Source organism: Acipenser ruthenus, chromosome 39 (assembly GCF_902713425.1).
Source record: "Acipenser ruthenus chromosome 39, fAciRut3.2 maternal haplotype, whole genome shotgun sequence".
Classification (NCBI taxonomy): domain Eukaryota; kingdom Metazoa; phylum Chordata; class Actinopteri; order Acipenseriformes; family Acipenseridae; genus Acipenser; species Acipenser ruthenus.
Window position 1 is genome coordinate 5380137 of NC_081227.1, and position 17892 is coordinate 5398028.

At 39.6% G+C, this 17892-nt stretch overlaps 1 protein-coding gene across 10 annotated transcripts in view; it reads right to left on the reverse strand.

The window, feature by feature from the left end:
* LOC117397175 (Friend leukemia integration 1 transcription factor-like) overlaps positions 1-8310 on the reverse strand; it is a 34073-nt gene extending 25763 nt beyond the window's left edge. For 5 of the 10 annotated variants that reach the window (XM_059009531.1, XM_059009530.1, XM_059009529.1 and 2 more), the window contains exons 1-2: positions 8152-8310; positions 2965-3083 (exon numbers count right to left, since the gene is read on the reverse strand). In XM_059009531.1, the coding sequence (XP_058865514.1) occupies positions 2965-3036 (72 nt within the window). In that variant the 5' untranslated portion in view covers positions 3037-3083; positions 8152-8310. Of the gene's footprint in view, positions 1-2964; positions 3084-4462; positions 4692-8151 lie in introns of those variants that run through there. The other 5 variants (XM_059009523.1, XM_059009522.1, XM_059009521.1 and 2 more) reach the window with 5 other exon arrangements.
* Between the last annotated feature and the right edge of the window lie 9582 nt (positions 8311-17892).

The following is a 17892-nucleotide window of genomic DNA, read 5'->3' on the forward strand; positions in this document are numbered from 1 at the left end:
TTAAAAAAAAAAACAAGATGGCAAAACTGTTCTTGTGTAGCTAAAGCGGATCCACATAATGAAGAGACTAGCCTGACCTATTAGAGAACATTTTCAGTTAAAAACTGGACAAGTCGTTAAAAAGGTAATAATAATAATAATAATAATAATAATAATAATAATAATAATAATAATAATAATAATAATAATAATAAAACTGTGCGAGTTTATTATGATTTATAAACGTGCAACTCTATCAAATATCATCGAGTTCTGACCGTTTTGTTACTAAAGTTACAGGACCAATGAAACGTTTTTAAATAATAATTCACACCACTCTGTATGGCAAGGTAATACAAACAAAACAAGCGCAGTTATTAACAGTACATTGAATTCAACAAGTGTAAGACTAATATCACTTCAGTCAGTGGCACTGGACTTTCAAAAGAAACCCCGGTGTGGAGGACGAGGCGGGTCGGTCTGTGGTCACTGCTGTCTCTTTCAGTCCATCGCAACCATGGTTAGATTCAACTTCATAGAACTGTTCAATTAAACAATTCACGACATGGTAGGAACAGCGTAGCGGATTGACACAAGGGTCTACACCACAAGATGAACCACCCCCTGCCTGGTGACAGAAACCCCGAGGCGAAGCCCAGGCTCTTCATCATACAGAACAGGGCTCCCAACCCTGGTCCTGAGGAGAACCCCAATCCTGCAGGTTTTATATCTTTACACCATCAATGGCTGGAGGGCTGAAACACACGTTACTGGACTAATTAAGCCAACAATCGGTTAAATAACCGAGAGCTCGTTTGGAAGGAAACCCAGAAGACTCCATAGCTCTTCAGGACCAGGGGTGGAGACCCCTGATTTAGAGTATTATAGATATGCATTCCTTATAAGCAGGAGATCTTTGTACACCCTTCCACGCAGTAGTTTCTAGAACAAGTTCATTGTGTCTGTGATTGATTTGCAATTGCATGATGTGTTAATGAGGATTCTTAGCACACATACCTACCCGTTTCCTTTGTCCGAACCCCTCCTGGAAGTGTTATAATTACTGTAGCACACTGCTGCCTAACACAGTTCAGTGATGCACGATATCCGTTTAATTCTAGAAACGGTTAACATATCCTCTTGGTTTTATCCCTTTAGTTTTATTTTTGTTGTAATATATACACATTAATAAAAGGCCTTCAAGAGCCACGAATTTCTGCCTATAAAATGTTATAGAACTGGACAATTACAGAATTTCTAAAACAACAAAGATCCAAATCGCAATACTTTACGTCAAAGTAAAATATACCACTGTACTAGGTTGGACCATTGAGGTCTTGCCAGGTTTCCAGGCAGAGCTGTATGCCTACAGGCGCAATACATTTTATTGGAGCTAGCAAGTTGGGTTTCTTAGCTTCAACCTTCAATCACAGTCGGAAGCCTCCAGAACAAACCGGGAATTGTTCCTCGGAGTCGGGCTTGCAGTCCCTTCACAGAGAACCCGTCTTTGTGCAATGCTGCACAAACGTTATGACTGCATGAACAGAATCTCTATGTCAAGGGCAAAAAGGTCCTCACAGCACTATTCATTTGAAAAAGCCTTCAATGTGAAAATATTATGAATAGTTTAAGCAGGCACAATGGGTGTATTTTGAGGTGTGCACACAACGCACGCACACACCGTGTGGTATATTCTCAAGAGCCCTGAAGGAGATGTTGGGGAGGTTCTGGTTACCAGCGGAGGGGATTTAGTAAGTACCGCACTGTTAAGTTACCTTATCCATTTACTGAAATGCCTCAACGGTTTAATTTATTTTTTACATTCTTAAACACCAACCGAAAATAAAAACGCCAACAGTGCAACAGCAAAGGCAAAGACAACCCCGTTTTTACTTTTTATAATGATTTTCCTTACATAAAACTAGCAAGTAACTTTTCGTTTCTACAACTAGTTACCCTTTGCTACTCTTACTACTATCTTTTTCATTTTTTTATACCTTTGCTTAAATCCTTAATAAAGTTCACAACCCTGCTTACTTTGCGTTAATCATATAATATTTAAACGCAACGGTTATTGGGTTGTAGCGCTGCGCAAGCCCCCAATATGTTAATCTATGCCTCGATTAAGTGGTTGGATGAATCGCGCCCTGTTCCTTATGACCCGATGAACAGTGTTTTTAAAACCTGTAAACCATATGTCCGATGTTTGGTTTGTTTACATTCTTTGGGGCTGTGGTGGGGAAAAAAAAAACTAAAAAAAACGATATGATGTCAAATATAATAACGCGTTAAAGTAAGCGAGGAGCCTGCCGAGACACAAACGGAAAGAACATGTAGTGACACGTGTACACACTGATGCCTATTAGAATATAATCCCTGAACCTTTATCTAATCCATCACTACTACTACTACTACTACTACTACTACTACTACTACTACTAATAATAATAATAATAATAATAATAATAATAATAATAATAATAATAATAATAATAATAATAATAGTATGGGCTACAACGTGCTTTGGCATCAGATACTTATAGAATGATTTTAATGATATCAGACTTTCTATTTTATCATTTCATTTTGCAAGCGTATGCTTCAGTTTACGGGTAGGCTACGGTTTACTGTACCATAATGATCACACATTTCCCCATTTAAAACGGTTTTTATGTATTCCAGATGATGGAAATTAAAATGGTTAAAAAATATTGCATTAAAAAAGTGACACACTTTAAATAAATAATCTGAATATAATTTACCATAATACATAATCCGAATATAATTTACCAGAAATAAAACGATCTAATCATAGACACAAATATTCTAAACCTTTTTCGACTTTCCAATAAAACAATACAGTGAATGACAAAATGTCTGATGCATATTTGTAAAAAACAAACAAACAAACAAAACTACAAACAGCAAAAGTCCAAGGCTTCTTAGACTGGAGAACCCTAGAGCCCGCCCCTTTTCTGACATTACCTGGTTAAAGTGGCGCTCTTGTCTTACCTTGACGTAAGACGAGGTGTCTGGAACTGTCTGAAACATTTTCATTGAAAAAACAAGCGGGCCTGAAAATGTCAGCTCTGTTCACTTAGGCCCTGAAATCACAAGAAGAAAGTCATGACATCATTTAAATGTATAAAACAAACTCACTGCTATTATTATTATTATTATTATTATTATTATTATTATTATTATTATTATTATTATTATTATTATTATTTTGAATTACGTTTCCATGTTTCCTACTACTATTATTACTACTACTACTACTACTACTACTAGTAGTAGGCCTAATAATATTAATTTAGTTTTTGCTGTTGAGGGCGTTGAAGTCACCACGTGGGAGACACTGAATAACGGAAATAAACAACAATTTATATTTCAGTGCTGATCTCTGGACCCCACAGTTGACCCTTCACAGGAGATACGGTGGCTGTGTTACATTTCCTGCTGGTCACTGAGGTATGGAGGCTACTGGCGCTCAGTCACCAGCGGAACCCCATAAACCAGACTATTGTCTATGGAGTGCAGAGTATACGCTGCCAGACGCACACACACACGCACACAGACACACACGCACACACACACACACACACGCACACACACGCACTCTCTCTCTCACATACACACACACACGCACGCGCGTACACACACACGCACACACACGCACACACACACACACACACTCTCTCACACACACACACACACTCACACTCACTCTCTCTCTCACATACTCACACACACACACATACACACACGCACACACACACGCACACGCACACACACACACACACACACACACACACACACACACAAGTGTGTGTGTGTTTTACTAAACCCTCATTACTTTTTAAGTGACCACTTAGCATGCATAGGCTACAACCGGTATTTATATCCATCCAGCCTCTCAATTAACCCGACTCTGAACGTACTGCAGGCCCACCAATGTAGTTTACGTTTTGTCTATTATAAACACTTCAACAACACAACACTATGCATGAGCTGTACTGGGTACCCTGAAGTTCAAACCGCGTCACCGAGCTATCATCGCCTCAGTCTATTGTCATGTGTTTTTGTTTTGTCTCCAGTTTAATCCACTTTCTCAGACTGTCACTCAATTTCCCAGGCTCTCCAGCGCGTTATTTACGGGTTCAAATTCTTCTTTAAACACTCAACTAATTCTCTATATCCGTTTCTCGAAAAGGCTCCTCGATTGACTATTGCCATTTTCACCGCTCACCTTGACTTACTCCGATCCTTTCTATTGCCTCTTATGCATCTATTAGTATTCTTTCTTTCTTTCTTTCTTTCTTTCTTTCTTTCTTTCTTTCTTTCTTTCTTTCTTTCTTTCTTTCTTTCCCATCTAAAGATGTACGGGAGATTTCATGCAGTGAGCTGTACGATACAATCTATTTTTCCCTGCAACCCGCTTCCCTCTTCCTATAGTCGCTTTAAACACAACAGAAGCACTTACCTATGCAGGTTATTGTAACAGGACAAAACTGTGGAAACTTACAGTTAAAAAGCAGAGCTCAAACGTTCACTCCAGTGCTAACACAATACTTTTCCTGTGTACCACTTGCAGGGTCCCATCCAAACAGTCGTACAAAGGAAAAATTCTCCCTCGCAGGCTTTATTTTTCTCCCTGAATTTTTGCAGACTAGTGAAATCAGACAGAATTCTTACGGGGGTTGAAGGCATGCACTTTGTGGCCGACTTTCTTCGTTGTCCCTTTCATTTATTTCATTTCCGTTCTCTTATCAATGTTTTGCAGGCATTCCGATTCATTGTCCCCACCTCAAGATACCTTTAGTACTTTTTCCTCCAGATGATTTTTTTAACAACCTAAAAAAACATTTTTTTTAAATGTTCCATTACTGCTTTGGACGCTGAGTGGTGCTGTTTAGATTTCTATAATAAAAACGTACACACTTTAAAACTGTAGAATCACGCTAATACATACTGTTTTCTTTATATAAATGCAGTCTCAATATTTTATAATGAAAGGATGTATTTCAGAAATACATTATTCATAATAATAGCACATTTTTGTATTATTATTATTATTATTAATAATAATAATAATAATAATAATAATAATAATAATAATAATAATAATAATAATAATAATAATAATAATAATAATAATCTAGGACACGGTTGCTTGCAATGCATCTACCTTTTAAGAAATGGTATGTAGACACAAAATGATATTGACACGAACCAATTTGTCTTGTGATAAAGGATTCTACACAACAAATATGTATTTTAACACAGCCATCTGGATTTACCGACATGTCCTCATAGAACCGCCATAGGTTTCGTGGTTTCGGTCGTATTCACCCCCCCCCCCCCCCCCACGTCTCGTTCGCCCAAACAAGACTGCACCATACTGAAACACTTTTCTCCTTAATAAGTGCAGCGTATAAAGTTGAGGGTGAAAGGGCAGGCCGGGGACTGTGTCTATAGCCTTTGCTACAACGCATGCAATTACTAGCCCGACTGGCACTGGGGGCATTTAACATTCCTAAAAGTCCAGAACAAAATGAAAATCGTGACAAAGAAAACCTTCTGGGAGTCTGTGTCTGGATGAGAAACACGATGGCTAAAAAGAATTCGATCCATTCCAAATTCCCTTTGTTTAATTTATGTATTTTTTTTTAATCTCAATATGCCAATATTACATTTTTTAAAATGGGTGTATTTACTTTGTTTTTTGCTTCATGATAATGTTGTATATCCGTAAGCCACATTTGCATTTTGGGTGGTAAAGTATTGTAGGTATCTCCGCGGTTATTCCAATTGTTTCTCACCTGGGTGTCGACATGTTTATAGATTTTGTGTTTCCGTTGAAGGAATTTCATGTGGTAGAGCTGCGTTAAATTCATGCTATACACGGGACCATATGTCGGGGGCTTCTCTGTGCATTGTTTACTACAAGAATCAAACAAGCAGGCATTGTACTGCACACAGATTAAACAAACAATCAATGTTTGTGTAAATATTATCACAAGAACGAATGCCATACGTTTTTTTAAAAAATATTGGGATCTGAAATTAAATTTGATATTTCACACCATTTAAATTGAAACAAATAATAATAATAATAATAATAATAATAATAATAATAATAATAATAATAATAATAATAATAATAATAATAATTTATTTTAAAAACATTAATCGGTCTTGTAACTTTAGTAACAAAACATGCAAAACGATGACATTTTAGAGAGTTGCGCTTTTATAAACAATACAAAACTCGCACTATTATTATTATTATTATTATTATTATTATTATTATTATTATTATTATTATTATTTTCAACATCGAGTTTACAACTAGTAAACTCAGTGAGAAATGACTCTAGAGCTATGCTTCTTTTTCTAAGTGAAACTCCGCTATATACTTCACACCGGGATAGTGGATAATCAATTTTTACAAGCCATGACAACATAATGGCAAATTAGAAACATGTGAAACAGACTCCAGCAAAGACTGTAAAATTAACCGTACATACTTAATTAGGCCTGTACCATAAGACGGTAACATGTCGGTAACTGTAGCGCTGTTCACAAAGGCTTCGCGTGCCTCTAAACCAGGATATGCACATGCCAATAACACGATGTCAGCCATGCATGTTGTGCATCCATCACATATGAATGTCTTCATCTTTAAAGCAACACACATCTCCCGGGCAATTACGCATCAGTTCACAACATGTCCACAACAAAGACTGGGAAAGATCAACGTTGTGTTGGCCACAGTATTAAGTTATTCATAATGAGCTTGTTTTGTTCGTGAATAGTATGGACTTGCTTGCCACGGTTTTACAGACATTAATTTGTCGCCCCCCGACCCCCCTTATTATCCCTCCTAACAGGTATCGCCCTGAGTTACAATAAGCCCGTACTGTAAATAGAAACATCAACACAACAGAAGCATGTTTAATAAAAACACACTACTAATGGTCAAACACATGCGGCGTCGTCTCTGACCTGCACAGACATGTTTACCTATCACCCACGTCCCATATTAACTATACAGCTGTGGTCAACATCGCCCTATATAATTAACTCATTTTGCTTCATAAAGTCGAATGAAACCTGCTGAATAATGTTACGTTAACAAATTGAATTGCATACCGCTTTGTAGTTTTCCATATACTTCACAAAAAAAGTGACAACACTTGAAAAATATGACATTACGAAATCTAACGTTTTTTTTTAATTGTCTCAATCCTAAAATTCTAGGCGATGCTAAACTTTTGTCCATAGTTGTAGACTTTCTAATGTCCAGCAGAAAAACTCAGATCAAAGTCCTGAGCAACAAAATTAAATAAATAAATAAATAAATAAATAAATAAATAAAATGAGTAAAGAGTTTACAAGGCAGTCAGCAGTAAAAACCAAAACAACAAAACTATATACAAAAAAGGTTTGCAGATATATGGCACATTACTTGTGGTTCTCGTGTATATTAACTCTCAGTTTGAAAACTTTTTTAAAGAAAAATGATGCTAGTAAAATGATTTTATTGAGTAAGACAATCTCTAGTGTTCTCGTCTTGCGTTTCCCCCCTTCAAGACGAATGGGTACGCCTCATGAAACTGCGTCCAATTCCTAAAAGGTAAAGGGGCATGCAATTCTGCATCTGCACACAATTATACCAGAGTAAGGGTTCAGGACTAAACAATCGATCCTCGGGAGAGAACTCCTGTGTAACATTGTTAAAATCACGAATGGACGCTATTTTAAACCAATTCCCTCTAAAAGATCTTCATTTGCACAAAGCGTTTGAATTCCATACGATGCCCGGTCTATATTGTCCAAGTATGGTCCGAGTTTAACACAGTCTTTTTTGAAAGAACACACAGTTTCAAATGACTATGCATATGAATCAATGCTGAAGTCGCCACGTATTCTAGCCATATATTACAGATATACAGTTATGAACTAGGCACTGCATTTGAGTACATTTTCCAATGCATGCGAAACTGTAACGAAGTCCACAAAATAAAAATGCGTTTAAAAATGGCTAGTAGAAAAAATGGTACATGTAAAAAGACAACAAGAACTTATAAAATACTCTGCCGGGCATGTAAGCCTTATCTTGCAACTGTCAATCAAAACTATATTTAAAAAAATGGTTGTTTTACTTACCCAAGTTTTGTGGGGAGGGTTGTGTTATTTTGTCCCCTATTTCCTGAATTATAGATACCAGTTCCTTTACCACAACGTTGTTAGCATGGATAACAGACGGTTATTTTTAAAAGGGGAATAAATGCAGAGGATGATGTATGAATGGGAATGTCTATGTGATGCGGGAGCCTAAATCAAAGAGCCAATGAGAAACTAGCGAGAAGCCCCCCCCCTCCTCACTACCTCCCCCCCGTGCATCCCGGCTTAGGAGGGAGTCTAAACTCTCCAAGTCAACTGAACCGTGAAATAAAAGGAAATTTGGAATAAATGGGAACAGCCCAGTAAAAAAAAAAAACCATGAGGTCTTGTTTTTTTATAGGAAAACAACGGACCTACCCGCTAACTGCCTTAATGTAGCCACTTAGCGTCGAAGAACAAAAGCTGGGAAGTTCAAGGGCTGGTAGGAAGATGTGTAATCACGACGGTAATTCGCGATGAAGCACCTGCTGTTTAACAGCCGGTACCTGCTTTACACAAGGCACGATGCACGCCAGGAGCACATCTGCTAGTTTAGCAAAGTCTTGTTTTATGATCCCATGCAGGTCTTGGGATACACAGGCAATTCATGCACAGCACAGTTCCAAAAACAGAGCCTTCTTGAGATGATGCTGACCTCATGATGGTGTTTAATTAGCGCATCAGACATGCATATGCATACAATTCGCCCACATACTTACATACTGTAGGCACACACTTTAAAACGTGTTAAAACTCTTAAGCGTGTGTTTGATTAAGGCAATCTCACAGTCTGTATATGGACAGCAGTTGGTGTTTAAAACAAACTATCTGTCCTAAACTATAACACACACACACACACACACGCACACACACACACACTTACACACACACACTGACACACACATACACACACACACACTGACACACACACTGACACACACATACACACACACTCACACACACTGACACACACACACTGACACACACACACACACACTGACACACACACAAACTCTCTCTCTCTCTCACACACACACACACTGACACACACACACTTACACACACACACTTACACACACACTGACACACACATACACACACACTCACACACACTGCCACACACACACACTGACACACACACACACACACACTGACACACACACAAACTCTCTCTCTCTCTCTCTCTCTCTCACACACACACACACACACACACACACAAAGGTTAATACAGACTGTTGAAGATGTCCTGTGAGTTTCATTGCACAAAATAATCAAGCCAATATCGTAAATGATGATCGAATTGAACACACCGGCAATTAATTAATAATTGCATTATTAAAGTGAGCTCATGCATTCTTAGCATATTCATGTTATTAAAATCTTCAATTTTAACTTCCCTATGTTAAAAAAAAAAAAAAAAAAAAAAAAAAAAAAATCCTGGGTAATCGCTTCCAGACAGTCGGGTCTTAAGGATAATGCCCTCAAACTAATAGCTGAATGATTACTAAATTAGACTATCAGCCACGGGCACGGTACATTAAACAGCGGTCCCAGCGGTATACCTCACTTTTATGAAGTTGAAAATAATACTAATACTACGAGCAGGTCTGTCTTCGCCCTGCACGGACTAATAAGACGCAATGTTTCTCTTATCCTGTATGCTGCTTTATAAAGGATTCACGACATTTTCTTATACATTTTAAACGGGAATAAAACGACGCTTTAAACACTATAAGCACACGGTTAACGCAACTAGTTTTTAAATGTCATTGTTCAGTTGTCTCAACAAATGGTTTCGGAGATCTCCCACTAAACAGCACTACCTGTTAATACTGTAGCTTGCACGGGTGTGACGTAATCACACACGAAGACATAAGCCCAATACACGCTCCTTGCAAAGGTGCGGGCTCTTTCGTAAGAGTGCGAGAGGTCCCGGGTTCGCGTGTGGATTGCTTCGCCCCGTGTGATGCGCCTGCCTGCGTTAACCGAGATCGCTACAATACGTTTGATCACTCATTGTTAGTCACAGGAAAGGGGTGGGGTGGGGGTACTGACGCAAATTGAATAAAGCTTATTCCTGAAGTCTGGTGTCAGTGGCGGAGGGGGTTATTGTTCGTGCTATTGTATTAGTGGATGCTAAATGGGTGACTTGGTGACATGGACACGCGTCTACAGCGACACTGTCTTTCCTGTTCCATAGCTCCCCCCGGTACCCCCACACTCCACTGACTCAATTTCCTGTTCATTATCTGAGTTCCACACATTTCCCCATTCCCTTTCCCGTGCTCCGGCCTTTGAAGGTAATGGATCTGCTTTCACAAGATGCTAGAACAGGTTACACACGCCTGTATTTATTTACAGGACTCTTTAAGTCTTCTGAAAACTATATTGCTAAATGTTACCGTACATAAAACTTTGTCAGTGCCTCACGTCTCATTTTGAATTACAGGTGCATTTGCAGCGAACTAATTGTGTTATTATTTGTTTATTTAGCAGACGCCTTTATCCAAGGCGATTTACAGAGACTAGGGTGTGTGAACTATGCATCAGCTGCAATGTCACTTACAACTACGTCTCAACCGAAAGACGGAGCACAAGGAGGTTAAGTGACTTGCTCAGGGTCACACAATGAGTCAGTGGCTGAGGTGGGATTTGAACCGGGGACCTCCTGATTACAAGCCCTTTTCTTTAGCCACTGTACCACACAGCCTTATCTTGTGTTCAGCACATCATTACATCTTTCTAACTATTATCTAATGAGTGCCGGTTTAAGAGAGACTCGTCTCTAATCGCCTATAAGGCAGAGCGCGCTCCCTCACAGCTTACATGTTTTGGACACGTGATCTGCGTGATGTTCCACACAACGCACACTCTTCATCAGGTGCTTCAGCAGCCACAAGCTTCCAGACCTTAAGCGTCACTTTAATTTCACAGACAAGTCCAGAGAATTGCATGGACTTCAGAATTGCATGTAACTTCAGCACAATCAACTTCAAACGCCACTCAACAATAGATGCTGAGGTACACTAAATACAACCCATAAGCACATATTTCCTCTTCTTCTGAGGGCCTTGGATGTAAGCTACAGCACGCAAGTGTCAAGTCTAATTAAACTCAGGTCACTAAAACATGGAATGGATCAATCTGCTACACAATGGCAGGATTATGATACCCCCAAACCATGAAGAAGGCATTGGACGTCGCGCAATCGCATAAAACGTTGAAATTCATTTTTAAAAAGGCAGTATAAAGTGACAAGCTATGAAGAAGGTTACAAAGTCTGGTAAGTTTTAAACACAGCAACAAACAAACACGCCGAAACAAGGCGTGTAGAGTGACAGCTGACATAAATCCAGGTCACGCGCAACTTGCTCTTGTTGCTTCGTGACTCGTGACTCCGGAGTCGCTTTGCAGCTTCAGCGAATTTCCATTTCCTCCCATTACCTTTGATATAAAGCACCCCCGCACCGCTTACACCTATCCACAGGACAGGGGGTGCTGCTACACCTCTGTCCTGCTTTATTGTGGTCTCCAAAATGGGTGTTTCAAGCGTTTTTATTTACTTAACCATATTTATGTTGGAAAACGTCACTGTTTAAAACATAGGTACATGTTCATTATTATTATTATTATTATTATTATTATTATTATTATTATTATTATTATTATTATTATTATTATACATTAACATTTAAAACTGCAGTTCAATACCACAACAATATGACTGCAACAGGTGTTTATTTTTTGATGCCATTTGTAAGCTATTACATAATTAGCTACATGTGTAAAAAGCTGACACATTTCATTATGGGCTAGCACTGTCAATGTTTTTGCTAGGCGTCAAAAACTAAATTAATAAAACTATCAGGAACTCATCAAGGGGCCTGTATAAATAAACCTGGATTACATGAATACATGCTGTTGCATACCGTGCTGATATCTAACATTCATGAATAATCACGGTGTATTTCTAGGTTCTGATGGGACTAATTATCAAATGAACAGTTTAATGCCTTCTCTTTTATTTAGGTTATATCCCATATCCTCCACAACATTCTAGACTGGCCGTAATCTCAGGCCAAATTAAAGCCATTATTGCAACCTTTCTTTTTATTTTTTAATTTTGTGCCTCAGGTAATTTCCCGTTGTGTCACTTTAAAGTCTCGCTCCAGAATGTGCTGCCACCTACTCCCGCGTGCTGCACGAATCAGTCGCGTGAACGCGCACAGCTGGCTGATGCAAAGAAATTAATTGGAAGCTCGAAACAGCAGCGAGGTGCTGGGGACCGAACCGGTGCTTATAAGAGACACGACCCCTGATATAGGATTACAACTGGATAATCTGCTAAACGGGTTTCGGGGAGGGGTTGCTTAATCCCCCGATTTCTTGTGCTTCTTGTCGTCAGAGCTGCCCCGTTGATTCAATTGAGAAGGACAAGCGTGACAGTGTTCATGGTAGGAATCAGAGAGGATTATGGGAACGGTAGTTTATCTGTATTCATGTTGCATGTCGATGCACTTCCTGGCTTTGTTCCAACATTCCCCAGTGAAATAAACGCGTATACAATACCAGGCCACCCGGTGGCAGTGCACGTTATGTTAAAATTACTTTGCAGGTAAATAATGTAAAAGATATAAATCAAGGGAAAAATCAGCCACAAAACTAAGTAGAGGCAAAGCTTGAGCACCTATCATTTTATTAACCTGGTCCTTTCCAGTAACAAGATCCCCCTGATCCAAGCCAAATTCTAAGTCCATAGCTGTGTACAATGTATCCTAATAACAATCTTCACTACGCCATGAGAAGCCAAACCTGCCCCGCCGCCTGTCTGCTTTCTCGCTGTCCTGCAGTCCAGCTGCAGTCACTTTGAAGTGTCATTTCTGTTCTTCAGTCAGTATTGCATTTCTACACCCAAAGCAGTATGCTCTCTCTCTCTCTCTCTCTCTCTCTCTCTCTCTCTCTCTCTCTCTCTCTCTCTCTCTTCATCAATTGTAAGTTTTAGGGTCAAGCAATCAAGTCAAATAGACACTCGTTTCTGCCAATAGTAATGTAAGTTTATTTTGTTGCATTGAGTTTGCAAGTTTACCACCTTGGGAGGTTTGGTTATGAAAGGTCAAAATTGTATTGCACTGCATTGCATTATCTGGTACAGTCTTGTATTGCTTTTTGTATTGTATTGTATAACATCGCTGTATTTCTTTGTATTGTATTGTGCTGTATTGTACTGTTGTCAGGTAAAAGGGAAGAAAGTAGCTTGTTTTTTAATTAAAACATTTTAATTTTTGCTATTAACGCTGCATTGAAGTATTAACAAGACAGGTTAAGTACACTACCATGGGAGTAGTCTGAAAAGCTGTGCCTATTTAGAATTTTCAGAAATGACAGAGACAGCTTTGCTTTGATTACCATCAGCAGCAGTAATGATTGAATCCCGCAACTCCTAAGTATAATTTGTTATTTATTTAGTTAAAAGAAGGACCCAGGGAGCTGATCTGGAGATGTCTCATTTACAAGAGGGTCCCGGGGGACACAGACAGGCAACAAACAGACTGTGGTGAGAAATGGTTGCTTTTCACGCTAACCTCGAACAAAACGAAAATCGTGGAAACCCAGCCTTTCTCAGTGCATTTTAAAAAGTGCTGAAATATTCCGTTTTGTGAAACATTTGAAATAGTCTGATGCCTCCAGAGCTGTGTGATCTTCCACTCCACAATGACTAGGGGACTTGGAAAACAGCGCTTGAGTCAGTGATGGAGGACGGCTATTCAAATGCTAGCAAGCACATTGTGTTGAATATGTTTTGTCTGAATCTTGATACAAGCATTGTTGTAAGCTGAATTATATAATACCCTTGTTAACAATCACAAATGGCAACCTTGTTAACAATAAGTAATTCTTAGGAAAACTTTATACAGTATATATATATATATATATATATATATATATATATATATATATATATATATAGTTATGTCCGAAACGCTGTAAATACTTTTGCATTTATGTTGTACTTTGTGCACCTTTAGTATTATTTTAAAGGTTGTTTTTTTTGTCTTTTTATATGTATGTATGTAGATTGGCTAAAGAAATGCTGATTAAAATAACAACAGCACTCTGGAGCATGCGTCCGGCCAATATGCTGAAGGGCTTTTTCGATTTTGTATAATGAAGACTTGTGTTTGTTTGAAACCCAATTCGGCTCTCGGTTTACTGCGTTCCCTGTTCACAGACATTTCACCAGGGGCCCCAAGCCCCCGGACGGGTTTGAAGTCAATGGTGTAGCAGCTGAGCTCAGTGTGGGCTGCTTACCAGGCTAAAAATGCATTCATCTCATGAAATCTGGAATTAATAAAGCAAACAGACATAGAGTCACATTGCAGGGGTGCAGTTTCAGTTTTCAGACACTAGGGGGCTCTCTACTATAGGCTACATTCAGCGAAGCGAACCAACCACCGACTCTTGTTACTGTCATCTGCTAAAGCAAATGTATTCAGACTAAGCACCAGCACTTGAGTTTTTGACAAATGAGCGAGAGTGAGTTAAATAGCTTTGCAGCAAACTGAGAAAACACATGCATGTATGACACCACTCTAAACCATACTCACTCAATCTGTACCCCTCTATACTGTAACAGAGCCCCCGACTCTCCCTCAGTCTGTACCCCTCTATACTGTAACAGAGCCCCCGACTCTCCCTCAATCTGTACCCCTCTATACTGTAACAGAGCCCCCGACTCTCCCACTGTCCCTCTGTCCTTCTCTGTACCTCATTGTAAGAGAACCACGTTCTGCTGTTGTTTATTCAAATACACTGGATTGCAGTCAGCTGGTATCGGGCAGCACGGGTGGGGTTGTTTTTTTTTTTTTTGGTGTAAAAATAAGCTCCAAAGTGAAATAAAATTAGCCAAACAATAAGGCGTCCATAACAAAACAAAAGAAAAACAGACTTCAAAGCAGTAGGAATGAGCGAGTCGGCCCGCACTGTGTTTGTATGAGCGACTCTGTGTTCCTGTAAAAACCGCAGCATTCTTACGCTCTGTTAAACTTGCATCTCTTGCTAAAACGCTGAGCACACGATAGAAGATACAGATACCGAGTTCTTCCTTTTTATTTTAAACTTCAAAACGCAAGACGTGATTCGAACATACCCCTAGGCATATTGAACCCGGGTCTCTACATATTGCATGGGACGTGGTAATAAAATGTTTACCCCCCCCCCCCCCCCCAGGGTTATAGAACGGGCACGCATTCTTTCGGTTAGGGTGAAGTTCAGCAGAAAGAGGCTACACGCGTTTTCTCACGACCCACAAACAAACAAAGGCATTTCTTTTTACATGCGGTGGGTTTTGGTTGAGTTGTAATATTATAAATGCAAATGTAAAACACATGTCTGTTACTACTACCCTATTACACATTTACAAACTTTCAATGAAAAGCAAACTAACACACAAACACTTTTTCTAATAAGCTATGTGGTTTAATGCACGCCTTAAATCAACGGGAATTCAATTGGCATCTATCTGGTTTCAGTTTAATTGTTGGCCAGTTTTACCTCACTGTCCCAAACTATCGTTTTACAAACAGCTTTGTAAAAATCAACCCCTTCAGTTGAACAATCCCTCTTTCTGCTGATAGAGGGCGCAGTGAGCTGAGAAACGAGTTTCTGTAGAATTCGTGCACAGTTTGATTACAGAACCCTGCCTTCGTTATTAACCTTTTTGGCAATCATTACTTTCAGGCAACGTTAGGTTTTCCTGTTTAGTGTTTTGTTCTCGTCTATTAAGGTAGCTATGGAGCAGTCGTTACATATTACAGTAACATAATATTGTAGCCTTCATGTTTTTGGTAAACTTCACTCTCTGATGCAAAAAAACGGGTGTTCCCCGTGTCTATGAGACCGGAATATGATTTATTATTATTTTTTTTTTGTAAAATGACAGTACCAGGATTCCATTTGTATTTACAAAGAACCCTAAATACAGTGTGCTCGTCAGTTCATGAGCAGCCCCACTCTCAGTTCATACAAGACAGCTCATTTAAACTCGTGCTTCATGTAACCCATCGTTTACTGTACAGCGTTCCTGTTGTCGTTCCATGGTCAGATGTTCTCGGTGTATTCTGCGATACCTGGAAGTCTGATTGAATTGAACCGTAGAACACAGAAATAAGTGCAGCTCAAAAGCAGGCATCGCTGTATTTGTGGATTGAATCACAACAACTTGACATTTCCCCTGTCATCTGGTGTCAGAGGAGAACGCTTTTTAAAACATTTCCATTCTTCATGAAAACTGTTCTGGTTGCATAGCACTGCTGCATCCATCGCTGTTACTACATTTTGGTATTACATTCTATTAGTTTATAATTACAACACATACATCTTTTGGAGTGAGTGAGTGAACCTCTCAAGTTTCGTCCTGGACTGTTATATCGCCTCAAGCTGCTGAGGGGCCCCTGACAACCAGATTGATGAGGGGCCAGATTAAACATGAGCTGAGCACCGAAGCCAGTGACACACTGCTGATAAGACTTTTCAAAGATTTTTATTAAGAGGAAGAGGGCGAGAGATACTGGAGAGAACGCCAGGCTGAAGGCTTCCTCCTGTTTCCTAGCAAACTCACGACCCAGGATAGAGTTTGCATCCTAAGCATGTCAAGAAACTTCTAAAAATATCTGGGGTGCCTGCCTGCACACAGAGGGGGGCTAGCAGAGAGCAGACACTGTTTATCCAGACCTGATCTGGCCCCCTAACAGCGCAAAACACTCCACGATCGGGGAAAGGCACAGCCATTTAGCTATTAATTACAGGAATGGTTCTGTAAACATTTCTCCAGGCAGGGCTTAAGGAGGATGAACCCAGGCTAAGGTTTATGAGCCTCTTCTCCGGCTCTTAGGGTCGATACAAACAGGTTGACTCCCGGGAGGTTGCTGGCTTTATTTAGAATAGCGGTTTAGAATGTGTTCCATAGCTTGGGGGGGATAAGGCTAACTTCTGCAGCCCAGATTTTGGCAAACCCAATCAGTTCATGGATCTTGACTGGACTTTAAAGAACAAACTGTGATGATATGTTTGCCTAGTGATTTTGCACACTCTTTCACAATGCTCTCCTGTGTGCCCTACAATGGCTGCTATAGGTTTACTATCATTCCCTATGTCATATTTTTGTCCTTTGCTATGGTTGTATTATGATTCTGCTATGATGTGTGTCTTTAACATGCTTCTTTTTCCTGTGACGGCTTTAACATGATTTTACTTGGTTCATTCTGCACTGCAATGCCTTTACTATACTTCAGATCCTCAGCAATGCTCTTGCTATTCCTCACTTTGCTTTGCTGTGATTTGATCTGTCTGATTCTGTGTTTACCCTGCTGCAATGCGCTCCACCCCACTTTTACTATCCCTTTATCATAGGGCAGTAAACTCTTCATGAGCGATCAGCTGCACTTTCTCAGAGATGCACAGATGACGTTTCCGGTTGTTAATGTAAATAGGTAATGGCACACACTTAGTTTTCCAAAATCATCAGTTCTTATCTCGCGTGATAGATAACAGGAGGCCAGTAGCGTGTAAATATAAAGTCTGCAGACCAGACGAGGTACAGCATATGCAAAAATGACGCTTTCAAAGATCTTGTTATAGATATAGTTTATGCACTCTCACCTGTAGCCAGAGTGGAATCACTAGCCCAGACCCTCACAGTGCCACGTGTAACAGTTTCACAAGCAGGTCGGTGCAGTTCATGGGAGG